Below are 22,355 nucleotides of genomic sequence, written 5' to 3'. Positions count from 1 at the left end.
GTAAAATCTTTATACGACAAGATGACAAGTCTGCGACAGGTAGCTGTATATCGAGACTCAGGGTGAGTCTGAGTGAGGCGGAGGAAGAGAGGCTTTGCCCAGTCAGGTTCTGAGATAATTTTATCATCTTCCTTCTGCTTAGAGGTGGTGAATTTACAGCTCACAACAACTTAATATGATGAAGTCTCTAGCTTTTGTTTGATATCTCGTGCTCACACAAGATAATGTTGCGTATTTGTGATCTGTTGGTGACACCGTTAGCATGTAATAGTTTGGAGGACTAACTTGTTTTCAATATCACATGAATGTTGGTGTCATCTTGAAGGTCCCACCAAAGCCCATCCAGAAGATGTTATGCAATTGTTGCGACGGCTCAAAATTCCCATTAGTCTGAAAAAATGCCTCAGAGGGCCGAAAGCACATTTCTCTAACAGCCATCAAAATACAAAGTCCCCCAGTTAGTCTGTTTCCCAGTGGTGTTTGAGTCACCAATCTTAGGTGTGACCCTAGCAACGTATGGAATTTGAACAAATTGAAAATACATTAATTGTATTTCATACCTTCTATTTTCGCATCTGAATTATTGAACTTGAGCAACCTGAATGTATATTATAGTTGATGAGATATTTCATTCTGGTTACAAGTGGTGGCCATGTTTCTAATACTAAACTAAAGAATGCTATTTCAGTTAAATGTTGTATTTTTTTCATTGGAGATAGGTATGTGAGGAATTAAGGATTTAATTTTTAATTCCACTCCCCAGAGGGTGTAGCAAACTGAAAATGGGCCTCTGTTTAACTCTATGCTCAGCTGGATATCCACTTTTCCTCTTAATCCTTTTATGTTTGTCTCTACAAGAAGGCACCGTTGGAGGTTGAGCCTCAGTATTATTTTCCAAAAGGATTTCTGTAAGCAGGCTTAAAAACTTGATCTCATTACTCTATAGGCTTATTGCAAAGTGGTTGAAGTGGCTTAAGCCACCAGTGTAACTCTTTACTCCCTACACATGTACTTCAGCACGTTCACTTAGACAGAGTCCTACACAAAACTAAAATCCAGTCAAAGCACTAACAAATGTATAAATCTTTAACTCTCACCTTTTGAGCCAGTGAGTGTGTGTGAGATTAGTGTTTTTTCATGTCCCAAGGAGGTCGGACTGTGGATCTTTCAGAAGGAAGTCAGGATATAACAAGTCTGCCCTGAACTCATAAACAGAAAAAAACAACTTGCAAACAGGTCCCTTCACTGATGACTTAATGGTATAGATGCTGGCACTGGTTCAGCATTACCATGACACTGTGTTTGAGTGTGTGCACACTTTAATCACCGTCACCATGACAAACGGTGAAGCTTAGTGGCTGAAGAAAGGGTGCCATCAGAGATTTGGCTGGGTTTTGCAACCATTTAATCAAATTCAAATTTTCCGAGTTAAAAGAAACGGGCAAACACTGAGAGTGCCGAAGCTATTCAGGCGTGTCTGAATGAGTTGCTGAGGTTTGTCTTTGGAGTCAGACGGAACGCTTTTTGCCTTTTGCATCCAATGACAACTGCATGTAAAACGCACAGTGCATTTCTTTGTGTCCTGGCCAGGAATAGAAGATTAAAAATTAATGTTGATTAATGTCACATTTTTGAGATGTCAAACAGTGCATGAAATTATTTGATATGAATTTCATGTCATTTTATAGTTTAAAAAGTCATTTTTAGGGGCATAAATGTGGTTTTAGTCATGGGTGTGTTTGTTTAAAGGCAGATATTTGCACAGCCGACTTTCTCAAATGTAGGTAGGTGGGTTGGAAAGTTATACTGTTGATGAAGGTTCAGAGGGACCAAAACTGTGTAATTAGTAAATGCTGAGCAAAGCAGTGTGCAGGATCCTCTTTTCAGAGGGGAGACAATGAGATCTGTGGTTTTTCAACTAAACAAACAAACAAAAACAAATACTAAAGATTTATATAGGAAGTATTCAGATGCTTTACTTAGGTAAAAGTATAATACCACACAGTAAAAATAGCCTACTTACTAATAAAACTCCTGCACTAAAAGTTTTACTTAAGTAAAAGTATGTAGCCTGAGTACAATCAGAAAAATTAAGGCATTAAAAGCATTTAAAATACATTAATTAAAAGAAAAAGAAGCAATCCGTCATATTTTAGAAGCTAGAATTTTGAAATGCATGAAATATGACTTTAATACTATCAACATCTTGCCAAAATGTATGTTATATGCATGAACACAGCCTAAATTGTCAAGAAACGACAGATGAAAAGCACATAAAACGGTCCCTAAGGGTTAAACTGGTTGTTGTAGCCTACTAAAAAGTTGCACTGTGGAGTTTTTTAAACGAACAAAAGTAAAATTTGCCTTTAGCGTTTCACACCAAACAGCACTGCATGTGTCCTTGAAGTCTAACAAATATGTGGAATTCACTCCCTTCCTCATAAACTCTATACTCTCGCAAAATATTTTAAATCCCATGTAGCCCAGGTTATTTCATGAAGCCCAAATTTACTGATGCCACCTGAACGTCTCGCGGTCTTCCGGCACACAGCGCACGCAGTTACCGGAGAGCACGCGACAGATGTGTAAACAGAGGGCCAGTCTGGAGGAAAAGAGTGAAATAATACGCTTCTAACATGAAATTTCTGCAAAGAGCTGAAACTAAGTGGACCTGGCGGCGTTTCCAAGGAGAAAACACGCTAAACTGCGAAGTTGGAGTGGCTGTTGACAGCGCAGTTACGGTCAGGACGGAAACTGCGCGCATTTCATGCTAACTATCCAGGTGAGTTAACGTTAGCTACCTCAAGCTAGCCGGTTAGCATCAGTATTTGGTTGCTATAGTGATGAATTGTGTGTCATTTTCCTTTGAGAAATAAAACCAAAAACAGTCAGGACGAGACGTTTGTGTTATGTGAAGTAAACATGGCTGTTATAATGAGCTGCTAAACTTAAAGGCCAACTTTGGTCAGCTTAATTTTGGCCAAGAAGCTAGGCTAAGTGCAACATGTAGCTAAAGCTGCTGATGTAAACAGGAGGATGTGTGTTTGCTAATATGTACTGTGAAATTATAAAAGGCCAGATGCCTGTTATATTGACGTTTGATTTGATTGATTTTGAACATGTAAAAAAAATAGAGAAATTACTAACGAGCAGACAGACAAAAACAAAAAAAAAAATTACAGACAATCAAAAACATAAATCAAAATAAATGGTCAGACACATAAAGACTTGGTTTACATATTTGAAAAAGAGTGAGAAAAAGCACAAATGTATGTAATCCCACCCCTACTCCATAAGTCATTGGATTTTAATAAACCAGCTTCCTTATTAATTTTAACATATACTCTAAGTAACTAAACCTAAATACATACACCTATATACACAAAATCAAACATCTACATTTTTTCACCATTTTACAGAATAAAAGAGGATGATAAACTAGGAAAAATAAGTAACCAAATAAACAGTAACTGTAAATACCTTGTGATTGTCAAACCATCTCACCTTGTGAAAATCATGTTTTTATACATTATTTTAAACTAGATTGTGCTTGGAGGTTGTTTTAGCTCCACATTAAAACTTCCATAGCTTCACTCCACACTGAGTGAAGTTGATATTACAAAAGTAAAAAAAGGAGAGAATTTAGGTCCGAATTGTGTATAATAGATATTGTAAAGACATGTTTATGTAAATTCAGATATGATGGACAGTGAAACAAAAAAAAAATCTATTTTTATGACAGCATTCTTTCTGATGGCAACATGGAGCCGTTCTGCCTCATGTCTGGATCTTCTCTGCTGCTTTTTGATGTCTTCACCTCATCTGGACACTGACATCTGGATGTTGTGCTGTTACAAGTGGCTGGTAAGAACCAAATAATAGAAAACTTTATTAAGAAGGATTGTGTTCTATTTCTATTTGCTTTTTTCATGAGATCTTACATTTTTGTAATGGGTACATTTAATATTCTGTACTGGCAATACACCTCGTACTGAGAGCTGAATATTTTCTGTTCTCTGTCTTAATAATAATTTCTGTTTTTTTAACACCTGTTTGAATCATATTTTATTTCCATGATAAATTTGATTTGGCGAGTACAAGTGAAACTAATATGGGTTCTAGATAAAAAAAACAACAACCTTGAGTTAAAATACAAAAAGAAGGAACTGATTTGAGTGAGTCTTTGACCAAACCATACTATAAGATCTTGAGTCTATGGATATTTTAAAGAACCCCAGATATTGAAACCTAAAGCCTGGTATACACTGTGCAATGTACAATCTACAAGTGTCTTTTATTTGTTAATATTAACAAGCGACAACAGATGATGATTTGTTTATTTAATTATTGATTTTTTTTTTGGCTACGTCGACAAATAGTTCCGCAGCCGCTGGACGCCACAGCTGTTGCCTAGCAACACATAAACATTTTCCTGCTTGCTAATCTGTGTTAGATCGGTCTTCATGTTCTGCACAGAGCAGCAGCTTCGTATCATGGACATTTATCTTTGTGTTTTCAGTGAAATCAGAGTCTGTTAATGGACACTTTGTGGTATTCAGATGAGTTTATTTGATCAGACAGTTCGTCGCTGCAGCGTGTGCCCGCTCACTGCTGTGATCTCCGTCACCTCGAGCCCGGTATCAGACACCGTGTGTGTGTGTCCATGTCTCTTAGGCTATGGATACTGTCAGACAAGCGTGTCCCTGTCTCACTGCACATCCTTGTACTCTCTGTAACAGCTAGTTTTCTCCCAGTGAGCGGCGGTTTACTAAAACCCGTCCATCACAGCTTCCCTTTCCTGGACTTCCTCATAACTTTTAGTAACTCCAATGCTAGGTGAACAGCGCCAACAAACTGTTTGAACCTGCGCTTACGCCATACTATCAACATATCCCTCTTTTAAAACATATCCCACTTTCACTCTTACACTACTTACTGGATTTTAAAAAGCTGTTAAGCGGAGTGATACATGCAGAGTTAAACGTTAACAGTCCCAGTGATGTTGTACTCCTTTATCAGGAGCCTCTCAACCAATCAAATTGCTTGGTCTGAACTAACCGTTGTATAATCAGATTTAGATCACATGCGGAAGGCAGCGTCATTCAGATTGATGTTGAGTTATACAAAATGTCCTCCCAAACTTTTCACATGCAAAACATAAGCCAGATTCCCATGAAGGCCAGCGGCCTCGAGGCCTCTCACGACTGACATGACCCGCGCTGTGCTTGACTGTCACCAGCAAAATGATTATTGCATTTGACCAAACTGGGCGTGCACTGGATATATGTATGGGACAGGAAGTACAGGACAGACAGCACAGGACCTCAAGGGTTAGAAAATGATTTTGCTCTTGTAGTTTCAAACACATGGTTTGTTTTCTCAATAAGTTTACATTCCAGTAAGAATTCAGATCTGAGATTACAGCACCCCATTATGGACTCATAAATATAAACAGCTTGTTTCCTCATATGCTTGTTAAAAGTAAGACAAACCCATGCTGGCTGTAATACAGCAAAATATGAGAGTGTTGAGTTTTTAACCATATTTCGATGAAAAACATGTCCACAATTTGGTATCAAATACCACTTTCTGTATGCTTATGCAGAATGGACTGTTGCAGAGAAGCATCCCGTTGTTACTGTTGGTGTGCCCGTCAAGCTGTGGTTCATTCACAGCACATACTTTGCAATGATAACTTGTGGCCTAACCACTTGAAATTCATGTTATTTTTGAAACTGAGTCTCACACTTTCACACAAAAGTAGACAAATATAGCTTCTCATTTCTGGCTGACAACTGTTGATTTTCTGGCTAAAATGAAACTGGTAACTGAATGAAACCAGTGGAATTTTAGTAGTTGTGGCGAGGTAGCTAATGTAAGCGATGTGAGTAGGTTGACAACATTTGATTCAACCTGCTAAGTCCTTTTTTATTTTTTATTTTTTATTTTTATTTGATAAAGCAGCCTCTAAGTAAAAGAGGGAGAGGGGGGATGACATGCAGCAAAGGTTACTTTGGTGAACTAAGTAAGTGATAACTGGAGCCCTGCACTGTGTGTCCCCTTTTTTTGCTTTAGCATTGTTGTAGCTTGTAGCTCCTTGTTTGGGAGCTGCGTTTGCATGCGCCAGACAAACAAGAGCTTGTGATATCTGCAAGCCAGAGTTTACATGCTTTTTCAGGTCATTTTCAGGCAATCTCCTTATACTGTTAACTAACTTCTTGCTAATTTTTAGGTCATATCTTCTTTCGTTGCTCATTGCCTTCGTCCCATACTTTTTTATGACATCTAGCCAGTTTGCTTGGGTTTTAAAAGGTTTGCAGGGATTTAGCCATTTTAATTCCAGTGCTCGCCTCCCCTTTGTTCCACTAAAACAAGTTCTGTCGCGGCACTATTTTGCAAGGGCACTGTAACTGCATCCTGGGCTTAGTGCCACTTAGTGCCACAATTGTGATTGGTTTAAAGAAATACAAACAAACCCAGAAGGTTCTTTCCCTCAGTCTGGTGCACAATTATGATGGGTTTCACTAGACTTCTCTCAAGTGCTGGCAGAATGCAAAATAAGTCTTGCTATGCAAGGCTACAGAGCATGAGACGAAAGACCTCTCCTCTTGATTTATTTTCTACATCAGTGAGTTTCTGTGTAGCTGTTCATAGAAGTGATGTGTAGCTTTAATTTTGCACATTCAAGGTTGTGCAAAGGTGGTGATTATCTCCCACTCAGTTTCCCTTGGACACAGTAACTGGCGCCCAGATTTTAGGACACCGGCAAAGTACGTCAACCAAAGACAAGCGCTGCAAGAGATATTTGCACATGCTTTGTGTCTTGGCCAGTCTGGGTTATTCAAGGGGTTTGTTATCTTGGGTTTCCTTCATGCATTCGTTCACACCGACCCCCGGCTCCCACACAGAGGGCCCAACTTTTTGTAGCCCCCTGCTATCACTGAATACACACTCTCTATCAAACACACACACGCAGGATCATGCAGACATATTCGGTATAACATGCAAGCATGAGCAGGCAGATGGAGACAGTAAATATGTGTGCACAAGTGCTGCCTATAAAAGAAGGACATGCTCACTCGAGCACATGCACTGTCACACAGATTTGGATGTTTTGGGCCAGAGAGGAATGTTGAAGTCCAGCCAGAATTCAGACAGCTGTGTCTCCCCAAATCAGAGATTTTAATGGACTGTCCATAACAAGGACTTGACCTTTGACTCAGAGCCTTTCAGTGCTGTGTTTCCTCACTCTGCTCCTTCTTCTGGGTTAATGATGAAGACACATTCCTTCTTCCTTTGCTCATTCTTGGATTTTACTTTTGTTTTCTTGAAAACATAACAGTGGTGGGGGTGGTGTGTTTGTGATAGAGGCATACTGTACATGAAATAAATTAAGATATGGACAATCCATGTAATGGAGATGTAGTGGGTGGATGAAACACAGGAAATAAGTCAGAGCAGAGCTTTTTGCAAACTTTGCAGAATCCCACACTCAAGTGTGTTGTGCTTTTTTTGGGTTACAGTTATGGGAAATTACTTATTTCCTTTAATCCTACGCAGCACTGAAGTCTGAAACCTCTGAAAGAGGAATACTTTAAGTGATGTCACTTGAGTCAGCACAAGCTAAGCCTGAAGCCTACAAGTAAAAAAAAAAATCAAAAATCCTCATCTTTGCTTGAGGCTAGTGACTTGAGGCTATAGCCTCTGCCAGCATAACAACTGCACTTCTGACTGAACTGTTGGCGGTCCAGTTGGGTAATATTGGCACTAAGCTTCATCCTTGGAGGCTTGAAAATGAAGTCAATGCGGAGCCTAAAAAGCAGTTCCTTGAATGGCCACTTGAGGCTGGCTCCAGAAGTGAGTTAATCCCCATTGACCCCCATGTTAAAGTGCCCAGCTTTAAAGCAGAAATAAACATGTTAACAGCCTGGTACAAAAACAATTATGATCTCTATAGCTAGTTTCCGGGTTCATGACAAGTGAACTCGAGGTGAAATTTTTATGCAACTTCCCAGTGTAAATGTTACGAAGGCTTTAAGGGATGCATAATTAGTGTGGCCGCTTTGAGTGACAGGGGGAAGCCATTGGTTGACAAGTTGCTGCCACAGCGGCATTGTTGGTTATGTAACGTTACCATGGCTTAACCCCATATTCACAGGGCACAGCCTTGGTTGTAGTTGTCGCTATTTCTCTGTGTTTTCAGTTCATTGTAACATTTTGGTCACCTGAAAGAGTTTTGTTCAGAGTTTGGTTGTATTTGTAGACCCACTAAGGAGTCAAATGTTCAGTTTTGCTGGTAAGTGGGCTTATAGTTTGTTTTAATGGTTTTAAGCCTGCTTTTTCTGCCAGTGAATAATTAGCATTATCACAGTTAACCATAGCTGTAAATACACTGTGCTAATCAGCTAGCTTAAGGGTTAGCACCAATCTCTTCACCAAACATGGTCATGTCTCATGGCTTGTGGCTCCAAAAATCCAAGATGGCATAACCAAATGCCACACCATGACTCAAAACCACTGACCGCAAACCAGTGGGTAACATCAAGGTTGTAATGTCCCTTATTTTATACAGTTTATGTTGTAGACAAGGAAGAAGAAAGCTAGAAATAAAAAAGGCAATATCTCTGGTTTTGTTGCTTTGGCTTCGGTGCTTTCAAAAAGAACAAAGAAAGAAAAAAAACTGTCCATCGTGAGTCCATTCATATTATTGATGTGCAAAGCTAAATCAGTGGAGTACTCTTAAAATTTCAGTCTTGATTGATCTGGCGACACCTGTGGTTGCTGATGTTAATGCTAAGAACTGGGGGTCCCACAATGCCATTTGAGATGACAAGTTTTATTGATCACTCGGAAAAAAAAGATGAGCAAGTTGTTTATTTCCTTGACTGTATGGGCATAATGAAAATTTGCTGTGTATTTATAAATTGCAGCTATATGCATACATATTAAAAATGCACCAGAATTTCATTAAGTCAATAGATGCACACAGCGTTTCCTGTAAATAAAATGCCATTTAAATATGCGTGAGGATGATAATGCTGCCAGTGACACTGCAAACTACTACACAGAGGCAACTAGTCAGTGTAAATGCATTTAATGGCAATAACAGAAGTATTGGGGATGATATTCTGAAAATATTCTGGATAAAAACTTAAAGGTGCTTGGAAAATATAAGACTTCCGTTGAAAAGATGGATGAAAACAAAATTGCCTCTATAAAAACAATACTTGTCATGATGATCATTCTCGTCGTGGGGGAGACAGAAGAAATTTGAGAAAAAAGCTGTAAAAACACCAAAAATAATCCTCCCTTGTGCCAACTTGTGATATAGCACCTGCCATAGTACAGTATAAAAGGGAGTAGAGTTGTATCTCAAGAGCAGATAAATTAAACGCATGCGTTTAGACGCGTTCTTTGTGTCAACACGCAGACAAAAAGGCAGGTCAACCACATGAGCCTGCAGTCGGAGTGCCTGTAAACCGATCCTCATAGTCTAAGCACATCCTCTGTGCAGGGGTCCCTTTTCTGCCAGGCTCACACACACACACACACACACACACACACACACACACACACACACGCTCGTTCGTGCACACATACTCACATTCCTCTGCAGGCTCTGTGAGGGGCAGGCGCAGAGCATGCTGGAAGCTTGGAGCTGTTCCTCAGAGTGAGCGTCTCTCTCACTCTCCCTTAGTCGTTAAGTCAGAGAGCAGAGGAGGACGGGAAGTCAGAGAGACCAGGGGAGGTCTGACGACACCATCTCGGCTTGCCTGGCACCTACTTTATATGCACAAATTGATCAATGCAAGAACACAGTCTGGTTTTGGTTTACCGGAGGAGCATCAAGATTCATAACCAAGCTGTCACTCTGCAAGACATGTGTGCAACTTTTCCTGCCAGGACGAAAACTTAAAGGAGCTTTGGAAACTTAGCATGTGTAAGTGTCCAAGAGTAGCAGTAGCTTTCAATGCTGGAGGTCCAGTGTTAGGATGGATGACACAGGCTGACAATCTCCACCACTTCTGATCCAGCTTTAAAGGGAACATCCAGTCAAGCGAAGAAGGACAGGCTCGAAAAAGAACTTAACTCACCTGCAACTTTAAGTCCAGGCTGATATGATGCTGTGGTACAACTTTGGCAGCCACTTGCTCTCTCTGGCAGCACTTCTGGTGATTGTGAGCTGCGGAGGAGGGGAGCAGCGGAGAGCGACGGATAGCAGCAGCGCAGGTGGCAGCAGTAGCAGCAGTAGCAGCAGTAGTGGAGGAAGTAGTAACAGTAATTACAGCAACAGACGCTTTCATAAGATCCAGCATGGTCAGTGCACCTATACGTTCATCCTACCTGAGGGAGACGGAGCCAAAGGTTCCTGCAGGGAGGTGAAAGCCGGTAACCCGCAGCACAACGCCAACTCTCTCCAGAGAGACGCTCCGCCATCCGAGCCAGAGTTTCCCAGCCAGAAGATCCAGCAGCTCGAGCACATTATGGAGAATTATACCCAGTGGCTACAGAAGGTAAGGAAGCGCGGTATGCAGTATAAATGCAGCGCTAGCAAAGTTGACGAACAGAGTAAAACAACAAACTGTTGGTTTGACGTTTGACAATCTACGGCTGATCGTATGGAAATACCGTTGAATTCTCCTGTTTTGATTAGATCCATGTTTAAAATTGTGAGGTTTTTAATGGGATCTTGAACAACCCTGCATGAGACCAGATCCGTTTCTTTTGATGTGGTCACTCTGTTGTATACTTGTTGAGATATTTGTGTTTCCGTGGGTGTGTGTGTGTGGTCTCCGCAGAGCGTCTGTTTGTGGCTTCACAAGATAACTTGTTTTGGTTTGTGGATGGGGTTGTGTTTGAAAAACAATGTATTGAATATGAGAAAACAGCAAAGTGTTTGTCAATAGGAGAGTTTATGTGCTTTAGAGGTTAAGAATTTTTGTCTGGGTGATGCTGTGGGACCAGTTTTAAACTGAAACAGAGGTGCACAAATGTCAATGGAAACGTGCACAAAAAAGGGATCTTAACCGCAATAATTGCAGTATATGCTCCTCTATTAGTCCTTGGTCTCGTAAAAAAAAAATCTAAAATGGTTGGATAAACACATAATGACATTGTTGCCAATTTGTGGACTTGGTGTATTTCTTCGTTGCTGATAATTTGACAGTTTGTAGAAACAAAGCTCCTTTCAGTCAACAAAATATGTATGAAATAATCTAGAAGACAGGATTAGAAACACTATACTAAGCCTGCTATGCTGTTATGTAAGTGTGTACATTATCCGAATTGAACTTTTTGTTCTGGATGTCTCACAGCTGTCTGATCTTCTTGGCACTATTGTGTCTCCGTCTGCTGCTCTGTATTCATTCAGTAAACACGCATTTTTTCGGGCTTTTTCTCTATTTTTTCCTGAGTAAACTACCCTTTGAGTAAATTCCACAGATGTCCAGTTGAGTTGTGCTGAGCGTCGGTCATAGAGCAGAGGTAGTTATATGTCAGTCACCCCCTGTTCTCCAGTGGGCTGTCTCTTTAATGGCAGGAAGTCAGAGAGAGTCTCAAGAGACACTCGGAGGAGGAAAAGACGGAGAAAGAGAATGCTCCCTTTATTTATTCAAGACAAGGACGTGTGAGTGTAACTTGAAAATCCAGACTTGCATAAGAGAAACAACCTGTTTGATTTTTCTGCAGAATAAAACCAACAATCTCTATTTTTATAGAGCTAATATGATATGAAAAAACTCATATTTAATTGCTCTCAAACAACCAAATTTATTTATAGAGCCATAGAGGTGTTTATTATGTTCAAATATGGTTCTACTGTAATGTTAATGAGTAGGAGAATGTGAGGCCATCACTGATATGGTTTGGCAGGCATTCTGCTTTTCTAAGCTTTGAGACTTTGAGTCTCCAAAGAGAGCGAGACTATCTCTCCGAAATGAATACATGAATCAAATAAACAAACCAAATTCGGAATAACCAGCTCTCCTGCTCCTCGACTTTCCACGATATTGGTCCCAAATAAGATTACCAGCTTCAATCTGTGATTAATTGTTTAAAGCTAATGGTTTATTTTTTTTGTCTGCAAAGCCAATGCATGCACAGATAACACTTGATGGATTTGATGGATTACAGTGAAACTGGGGAATTATTCAACCTGAACTTCATCAATACCCCAAGTCTATTCATTAGCAGTCAGCATGTCCTCCCAAATGTGTCTGAGTGTTCTGCTGTGTGCCTGCTTTTCATTTACTTTCAGAAAGTAAACTTTTCACTCCTCAGGTTGGAGGAAATAGTCATTTCTCATCAATTACCCAGGCGTTGGTCACAGTACGTTAGAGCTAATGTTGATTGAGTTTGTAATCAGGGAGGTATAGTGTTGGAGGCTACTCCACCCTCGTGCAAATTCAGATGGAGCATATACAAATGCGTATGAAATATAGTATGAGATGGATTTGGAGCTTCCCGGACAGAATCTGTGGAATATCGGCTTATCATTGGACTGTTTATCACTGACTTTATCTCAGTTAAGGGGAGGAATTTGCTGTATATGGTGTATGTCAGAGTTTAAAACATAGTGTATAGTGTGTGTGTGTGTGTGTAGACTGGGGATGTCAGTTTAGGCAGATTTTGTTTTAGAAATCCTTACATCCATCAACCGGTGACTAACCGGTTCACTTTTATATAAAAAAAAAATGGCGTGAAATGCAAAAGGCCTTTCCTTGAACTGTCCATTTAGAGGTAGTTTTATGTTTTGTGCTGTAAATGTTGCCTTTAAAAAAAAAAAAAAAATCCACCACTCAGTCCTGCTGGTAGTGTTGTCCAGGTGGCAGTTTGACATTGCCACAGAAACATGGTGGCAGTTTCATTTAAGCCACAAAACCCCTATAGCATTGTTTACCAGGGTTAGGAATAAGCACCAGTCACCAGCCAATTGCTGGTAAAATACACAATTGGCTGCTAGATTTGCTTACTCACCAGTCAAAATACCAATCGTTATCTATTGAGTGGCTGGCAGATTTTGGAGTCCAGCAGCCACAGTGGCAGGTGGACAAAAAAGTGAATTTCTAACCATGTTCTTAACTATAACTATGTAATAACAGAGATGTTAAAGGGGGTTTGCATCTCAAAACTGATCCACTTAGTCAGCGGACTGACCTAGAGGGAGACCATGGGAAGAGCAAAGTGTTTCCACAGAAATGCTGTTGGGTTTGGACAGCATTACTAGCTTTTACCTAGCTCCCACCCAATCCGGCTGTTACCAGAGCCAGGCTAGCTAACCAGTAGAGATCGGATGGTAGGCAGTGGGTATGAACAATATTTCTGCATGTTAACGTGGTAGTCGGCTGCCTTGTCTCTCACAACTACACTGTGCAGTAAACTGAAAAGTAGTGACATAACACATAACACATAACATAACACAAAAATATTATTAGCAGTTAATCCATTAACATAAAAAACCCACACCTGACCCTACATGAACCGGCACAGTTTCTTTCCAAGGCATACCTGAACCTGATCCATGGCAGCAGTTTTGGGCCCGAGACTGATTAAACGTCCAAGTTCTGTGGAAAAAAAAAAGTTTCTAAAATATTTTCAATAATAAAACCTTTCTCACAGACTAAGGGCTGACATGTTTCTTTGGAGTTTATCTACCTTATATGGCAGAAATATGAAAAATAATCCTAAATATGCAGCAAAAATTCTTAATTTTGTTTTTGCTTTAGATGGCTGAACACCAGTATGCATTTATCTAGTTGAAAATATGAAGCCTTCCACCTTTTTATTGATGAATTTTCACACCAATTTACTATTTGAAGTCTGAAAACCTGTAAGTGTTTCTGCACAGCTCCCAAAAGTGATCCATGTGTCAAGAAAGGCCAGGGGTGAAATAACACCGGCTTTATCTTTGCTCAGTGGACCTCATCCGTCTGTGATAGTACAAGTGATACTATGAAAACACCACGGCAGCATTGGTAGACTGAAGGTTTGACTAATGAGACCTCTCGAGTAACTTTCTCCTCTCATGTAAAAAGCAAGTTAAAACGTCTGCCAACACCACTAATACTATCATGCTTCTTTCCTGATACTCTGGAGTTTTGCAGGACAGCGGACAGTTTTCATTTCAAATAGAAAATGATTTCATTTATAAAAATCCAATATTGAGATAAAGATTATATTATGCAATCGCTAGTGATTAAATTTAAACAGAGTTATATTAAGTTCCCTGGGTGCATGTCGTTTCAAAAAAATACAAGACACAAGTAAAAAGTAAAGATTAGCACTAGAGGAGAATTGGCGTAGGCATTTCAGAGGGGACACTTAAACACACAGTGGTAATTCAGCCTAATTGCGCTGCATGGGGGGGAACATCAGGATGCAGTTAACATTTTTCATTGGACAGAAGATTAAGTGTTCTGGCCAGTCTATCTATCTTAATCACGCCAGCGTTTTCACTGCTTGTCTAAGAGAAAGCTGATGTTGCTCCAGCCAGCCCTGATGAAAGAGACGGATGGAGGAGACCTTTACAGATAGCAGACCCGTGCATGGGTGCTCGGTCCAGTGTGGGGGGTAGACAGAGAAAGTGATGCAGCAAACAGCTGTTGAGGAAGCATTTTAAGTCTGAGATCTTTCCTTCCTCAGCCCAGGGAAGAGTATATGGACCCTGATAACATTCCTGACCAGTCAAAGGTGGCTTGTGTTTGTCCAAGGATTACTTTCCTGGCCTGCCTGCAAGGTGAGGAGCCTCGGATAAGCTTGGCTCTGATCTCAGAGAAAAGATGCAGCAGAAAACAAGCTACTTCACACATAAAACAATAACAAATTACCCCTAATTGTGTAGAATCTTTCTTGACAAAAAGACAGCTTTCTTTTGCAAGTTATGTTTCCCCCATATATACAACATGCTAATGTTGTTAGCATAAGCCTATGGCATTTGCATTGCATAAATTAGCTTAGAGGCTAATGGACTTTTCCTCTACTCATAACTTAACCAATTTACATGTATTATTAATACTTTCTCTTATTTACCACTGATTTAAGTTACTGCATCTCCCAACATAACAGCACAGATGAATTTTAGTCTGCACGCACGTCTTTTCAGCTGAACATTTTTTAAACTGAGCAGCTAATGTTGCTGTTAGCGAAGTTAGCAAAGTGGGATGCCTCGGCAGGGACGTGACATTTCCCCGAGTACGGCTTTTGTTTACATATGACATGTGCTATGTCTGTTGACTCACAGTTTCTCTGAAAACAAAATATTTCCACACTGATTATTTATCTCAGAGTGGATAACGTTCTCATCATCTTATGTGATGTTGACACAGAAATTCAAATTAAAGGCTCATCGGAAAGAGGATGATATTGATCAATATATACTCTTTGCATTGATGTTATGTGATAGTTACTCATTGAATTGATATATTGATCCAGGTGGATTGCTCGTTACACCCCACCCCATATATATATGTATGTATGTATGTATATATGTGTGTGTGTGTGTGTGTGTGTGTGTGTGTGTGTCTATCTATCTAACTAAACTATCTTATATACATATATATACATACACACACACACACACACACATATATATATCACATTCATTGAAAAACATTGTATTTTATGTCGTCATCTACTGGTGGGCTATCACAGTAAGAGTTTGCATAATGTGATGTTAATTCCACCACAGATGAGACTTAATGATCATTAAAATTGGATAGGGAAAAAAGTGTATATATCAATATTGATATCAGTTATCAGTCAAAAGAGTTGTCAGATGTTGGCATATCAGATATCGGCCAAAAATTCAGTATCATGCCTCCCTATTAACCACTACTTACGGGGAACAAATGGTAGCAAGTGGACTGATAAACAGATTGGTGTTATATGTCATAGTCTTCAGTGGCTGTTACTGTAGCTGCTGGGCTTCTGGTAAGCTCAATGGCAATGAGGATCAGTCTTTGGTTTGTAACTTGAGAATGGATGGGTCATTTGAGATAAAGAAGAGTTTGCATTGAGTAAAAAGTAAATGAAGCATGCATCGCACAGCACTCTCTGAGTATATCCTCTGTACTTGCCTAATATTTCAAGGACAATGAAAATTTGGCATGGATGGAAGTTCAGCAAGCCAAATTTTGTTTCTAGTCTTGGGAGTGAAAGTAATAGATCTTCTCGTTCCCCTCCTGGTGGAGACAGTAGAAAGTGGTTGAGAGCAGTGTTTCTTGAGAAGGACAGCCTGTGCCAAACTAAGCTGCTGAACAAAGGGAGGGGGGAAAAACTATGGCGGTGTCTTATCCCTGTGAAATTCCCATCATTCTGCCTCTCAACGAACATGACTGTGCTGCATAAACAGTGGTTTAAACGGATATACCGACATGTGGGCAGCAGCTTGTTTCCCTTCCATACTGTGAGTTCATACGAGAAAGGGTGAATATGTTTCTCTACTTAGTGCTATCGGAGGGCCACACAGCATGCCTGGGGATCCAAGGAGAAAGCTATCTATTTTAGGGGTGACTGCCTCTTTGAGAGTTTATTTTCACTGATAATATGGGCCAAAACTAACAATCGGATGATGCAGAAAGGCTAAGAAATGCTCTGAGGAATAAAAAGCTCTTCCTTCCTGACCCCAAAAACTTGTAAAAAGGAAACCATGGAAATTGCTGAAGGACACTACAATAACAGCTTCCAGAAAAGTTGTCTCGGCCGCACTTGCACTATGACTGAAAACGAAAAGGAAACAGAGCTCTCTGCTTACTGTGTCATGGGAATAGGGAAAAACATTATGACCATGCCACAGTATTTCCACATGGACCTGATTTTAGGGAAAAAGGGCATATAGTAGTTTTGTCGCGCTCAATATAGCAAGCTACATTGTTTTGAGACACCCCTCTCTTCCAGAAATCATATTTCAGTGCAGCCAGTGGCTCCAGACACGCTAGAAGTTTTGTTATTGGACTGGCAGGTATTGCACACCTATGTCTCTTTAAAACTCAATAAATGAAGCAGTAAATTTTTGGTAATTTCACTGTGTGTCTTGAATCTGTCTGGTTTACCTTATTGCAGCTATAACACAGGCATGTGGGTCCTTTTCCATCACTCATCTGAGTGAATCGCTCTCTTGTGGGCACTTTATAGGGGATTTATTTTGTTTTAATTATAAGGTTATACATTTGGCTAAATGTGTACAGGATTTATGATATCCCCTCTGAAAACATTGTTGCTTGAAAGCTTGTAGCTTGGCACCCACTGATGCATCTGTGGAATAAATTGAGACCTTCCTCTGATAGGTTTGAGTTTCCATGCGCCCTCGAGTACATTCATTCCTGTAATGCAGCTAATTTTTCTTCATTTGGTTGCTGGAGGTTTTATGAATGTGAGTGCTCTGCAGCGTGTCTCTCAAGTATGGAAGTAATCTGTTTAACCTGCATTCATGTATTTTTTTGAAGCCATTTGGAAGCAGTGAAACGAGATATAAACACACTATATACGTGTTATTACTTTATAACAGTCCATTATCACTTTTTTAAGCTACGGTCTGCTCACAACTGACTCTGAAAGGGAAATATCAGACTCCATAAGTGCTAAATGCTCCTCTTTTTTCACCAGCTAGTTACTAACTTGCAAAAAAAGGTGACTTAACATAAAAATTGCAGACAATAAAAACAAAACAATCAGCCCAAATCTGCTCAAAGGGTTGGTATAGCTGAGGGTAGCTGCAGTTACCGGATAATCTGTGATGTCGTCATTTCAAACTTTGAATGGGCATTTAAAGTGACTTCCATATTTGACTACTCACATTTAATTATTAGAGTACTTGAATACTCGCAAAAAAGAAATCTGATGTAAGAATTGGAATGTAAATTGGTCAATAACAGAAAACAGGCAATCTGAAATTTATCAATTGAACAACAGGGTTCAATTAGCTTTTGAAGCCATACATTTAAAGTTTTGAAGCCATACATTTAAAGTTTTGAAGCCATACATTTAAATTTAAAGGCTAGATAAAGCTCTGAAAGACTGTCTCTGGAGTCTGGGGCTGCTCTACTCGTCGTCAATTCAACCTCTACCAGGTTAGCAGCAGCTAACACAGTAGCAGTGGCTAATATTTTGACACTGAGCCTTTTTAACTCCAACAAACTAACACAGGCAATGAAATGGCTCGACTCTGTCGTTAGCAGTGTCACTGTTTGCATGTGTGCAGGCGGACGTCAGCTGTTCTCCCCTGTGGAGCTTGCACTCCTGCAGCAGTAGTGTAAACAGAGAGAGAGCAAAGTCAGCAATTTTGTTGCTGTCTTTGCGTGAATGACTCTTCACCCAAGATATTTGCTTTTTCTCGTTGCACGCCAGCCTTTAAAAACTTCATCAACACACCCACTCACAATGTGAATTCTGAATTGCTCTATTCACACAGGGATTCAATTGGACATTACACAGACTTTGTTCTAGGGGAGCTGGAAGTGCAAAGTGCGTTTAATGTTCAATCCAACTGATTTGGACACTTGAGTTCTCATGTGCAGCTCCTCTGGGTAATGTCTGCAGTGCATTTGTGAAAGGGTCTTATAAGTCATGTTTCAGTGTTTCCCTCCAGGTTTACTGGTTTGGGGGGGTTGACAGCAATGCACTAGAGACTGAAACATAAATTAGATAAAGAACATAAGCATATTTAGTTTATTTAATAAGAAACACAGTCTAGTCCTGTTCTATATGAAAAGTGACCTTAGATGACTGCTGTTGTGATTTGGGGGTATACGTAAAAAAAACTGATTTGTCTAAAATTGCCCCCTCCCCCCCATATGTGGGAAGTTGAGTGGCGATTACTGTATGTTGAACGAATTATGATGTCCAAATCGAGTACTCCCTATTACAAATGACCCCTTTCACACACATGCTCATTTGATCCATTGCTGATATAAAAATATTGATTGTAGCAGCTTTAATGTTTTATGAATGAGAGAGTTCTGCTGTGCATTACTCAGATATGGAAGTGATATTTAGATAATTTATTCTACTGTAACATTTAAATATTTTCTTATAAAATGGCTGAAAGGAGAGCAAAGCTTTTGTTTGAAGCATTAATAATATTATTTTGGGCAGGCAAGTGGAAGTCATTAGTACTGAGAGTGTAAGTTATGGTCAGAAGAGTTGCCAAAAACACAAGGTTCACGGCTGTATCTCTGCCACTGCTAAGGCTGAGTGATTATGAGCCAAATATGAGATAGTAATAGCTTACATAGAGCGAAACATTAGACATTACAGTCAATCTGTGTGCGCAGTTAGTGGGCAAGTAATGTGGTGTTATCACAGCCTGCAGCAAATCACAACTGTGTTTGAACTTATTTCAGTCTCAGAACCGGCTGTTATCTTTGTAGTATTTTTGTTTTAAAATGACTCTTGATAAACAGAGCAGATGATAATATTACTCACCCATATCTGCTGCTATTTATTTTCCTGCAGACTTTTGGGTTCATTTGAGTTGTGCGCTGTAAATCACGGTTTGATGAAGATCAGGGTAACTGAAACTGCGTCAAAAAACAAAATTGTGTTTGAAAATTTGAGCTGCTCGCAATGGACACCGCAGGATGTCTACACAACAGTATGTCTCTTTTTCTTACAGCTGCTTTACTTCCAGAAGAAGATAACAGAGAAAACATTCAAGTCTTGTATTGCTGGTTCTGGCACAGAGCAGGAGAATGAAAAATCTGAATTCACCGCAAGTTGTAATGCTCTCGCTACATGCCTCATTTTATGTTCATCAAATTTGAAGTTTACTGTAAGCTGTGTTGTCCGCTTCCCTTGTATCTCTGTATGTTAATTATTTAAAGTCTGTGAAGTGAGGAGAAAAATTCCTGAAGCCTCCCCACATGCTGCCTCTGGGGCCAACTCTCCCCACAGTGTCTCCCCGACAGATGTTGCTCTCTGAGTGGATGTCTTTGTCTGTCAACGCTGGGGAGCCTTCCAAAAGTTCTAGAGGACAGGACCGTTTCACCTTTGTTGGAGTACAGCCCTGCGGATTTAGCGTTGCTATGATTTCAAATTGAAGAAAAACAAAGAATCACAATCTGATGGTTGAAAGAGATGCTCGCATCTGATTAGAAATGGCTGTAGAATCAGTCATAGTGAACAAAACTGATGACAGGAAGCAAGCAAAAGGTGAAAAGAAGGAAAGAAGGAGATAAGGACACAGAGCGAGATACAGGGTGAAAAATAAACCTTGCAGTGTAGGCTACGCAGATATTTAAATGACGAATGGTTGGCTCCATTATTTTTGTTTTGTTCTTGTGGTTGTGGGATAGGAGCCACTCGTTCCTAAAGCTTCCATGTCACATCCAGGAATTACCTCACTTATTTATTTAATCTTTTTCTGTCCTTTGGTGCGTGTGAGAGAGGAGAGTTGGTATCGTGAGAAGTATCAACTTACAACATGACACCCACACATCTAAATGGTAGACAGTGTGGAACTATGCAGAACGGCAGGCTGATTATAGGCTCTGTTTCTGTGGGTGGTTTGGACAACTGTTAGGTCTAGGTTTATCAGTTAAGTGCTGTGATTGGTGTGACACCTCGTTCAGCCACATGCGCATATTCACACGTTCGGAGATGTTGACGCACGGGCACACACAAACACCCACAAATCTGCATACGTGTTTCAAAAAACACACTGTTTCAGAGCTGTGTTTGCCTCGTCTGGGACCCCAGCCAGGCTTCTCACATTTAATACCAGCGCTGGCACACTCAGTGCATACGTGACACAGTAAAGTGTGTTATATATCCCCCATTGTTCAAAAATAACACCCTCAAAACATAGAACAGAACAAGTCAAAAGGTCTCATAAAATCAATCACGTTGTCGACCTTTCACCACATTTTTTTCCTTTCTTTATTTCTGCTTGTTGCACCTTTGGTGACACCTCAAATCAGTGATGTTAGAGCAGGTGATTAGCTGACTGAGAACACCTGCTGCACACCATTTGTGTCGCACGCATTGATGAAGATGCACCAACTTTACTTTTTATTGCCTGATACTAAATTTGGAACCTAAATGCAGTTTTTACAGGTAATACCGTATATATGTTTTTTTTTAATAAATTTAGAGTCAGTTTAGCTCATGGAGTAGAAACTGATTGGGATCATTCTTCAATAAGAAAACATAAGGCTGTAACTTATTAACTAATTCAAAGTCACATGAGCGTCTGTGGCCCTCGTCGCTGCAGTGTGTCCTGCACCTTTGGAATAACAAAGATTTGCTGTCAAATTAATGGTCAGAATGGCACATACAGTATCTTCAAAATAGTTATTTTACCATTTCGTAATAAGGTGGAACCTTATAGAAAATATGTTTTTTGCTGTGTGCTGCTGTATGGTGACCTTAGAGGAAGTAGCTCATGAATCTGTCAGTGATCGAACAGATGGATGTGCTTTTGGGACTGCGTTTACAACCAAAATACAAACGCTTACAATTGGTTCTTGATGTTTATTTAAAAGGACATGTTTGCAGTGGATCTGAGTGGAAGAGGCTAACCCTCCAGAGGCCTGTGTGTATGTGTATGTGTCTGTGTGTGTATTTCTTCATGTGTGCACAGACCAACATTAATGTCCATTTAGGCATATGTGTCCTTGCATGACATTGTTTGACATGCACGTGAGTCTGTGTTTGGATGAAATGACCCTCAGCTTAACTGATGGCCTTTAAAGGATCAAATGAGATGTTACCTCTCTGGACTCACACAGTCAGACGTTGAAGCTCAGACTGTCACGTTTTCTCAGTGACTGTCAAACAGCACTCCTGTTATGAACATCGATGTATACATCTTAGTGATGCATGGTGTCTAGAATAGTAAAAGACATTTCATTAACAGTTACATCAAACAAGACGATCCCTCTCTGAACAATGTCAAAAACAGACATCCTGTCTGCAGTTAAGTGAGTACATCTACACAGTTTTACTAGAATAGAGTAGGGATGAATGGATTGTGAAATTCTTGATTCTACTGTTTAAAAAAACAGTTTTGGGTGATAGCAAATTCTAATGTTTTTTTTTGTTCATTTTATTTGTTTATTGTTTATTGTTTATTTGTTTTTTTGCTAGGTTAATAAAGAAATCCTCATTATGAAAACATAACTTTATGAGCACAAATTAAATTACACAATTTTAAGAAATAACCTTTAATGCTGCTTTGAAAACACAAAAAAAAATCTCCTTCAAAAAGCTTTATTTATTCAAATTTCTCACCAAACACTACATTTTGCAAAATTACATTTAAACAACTTATGATAAAATTATATTTTACCTGCAACCATTACTCATTTTTAGTGAACTCACTGTGTCCTTTTGTCCTGGGGAAGATATCTGTTCATCCCAAA

General features: G+C 39.7%; 1 protein-coding gene across 1 annotated transcript in view; it reads left to right on the top strand.

Moving 5' to 3' along the window:
* The first annotated feature begins 9,635 nt into the window (after positions 1-9,635).
* angpt1 (angiopoietin 1) overlaps positions 9,636-22,355 on the top strand; it is a 67,254-nt gene continuing 54,534 nt past the window's right edge. Inside the window, exon 1 of the mRNA XM_042506777.2 lies at positions 9,636-10,514. Within this exon, the coding sequence (XP_042362711.1) occupies positions 10,119-10,514 (396 nt within the window). The 5' untranslated portion in view covers positions 9,636-10,118. The remainder of the gene's footprint in view (positions 10,515-22,355) is intronic.

The sequence above is a fragment of the Plectropomus leopardus genome, chromosome 17 (assembly GCF_026936395.1).
Source record: "Plectropomus leopardus strain MGB_pleo_1.0 chromosome 17, ASM2693639v1, whole genome shotgun sequence".
Lineage (NCBI taxonomy): Eukaryota > Metazoa > Chordata > Actinopteri > Perciformes > Serranidae > Plectropomus > Plectropomus leopardus.
The sequence above is the reverse complement of the archived record's forward strand: the minus strand, read 5'-3'. Positions and strand labels throughout refer to the sequence as shown.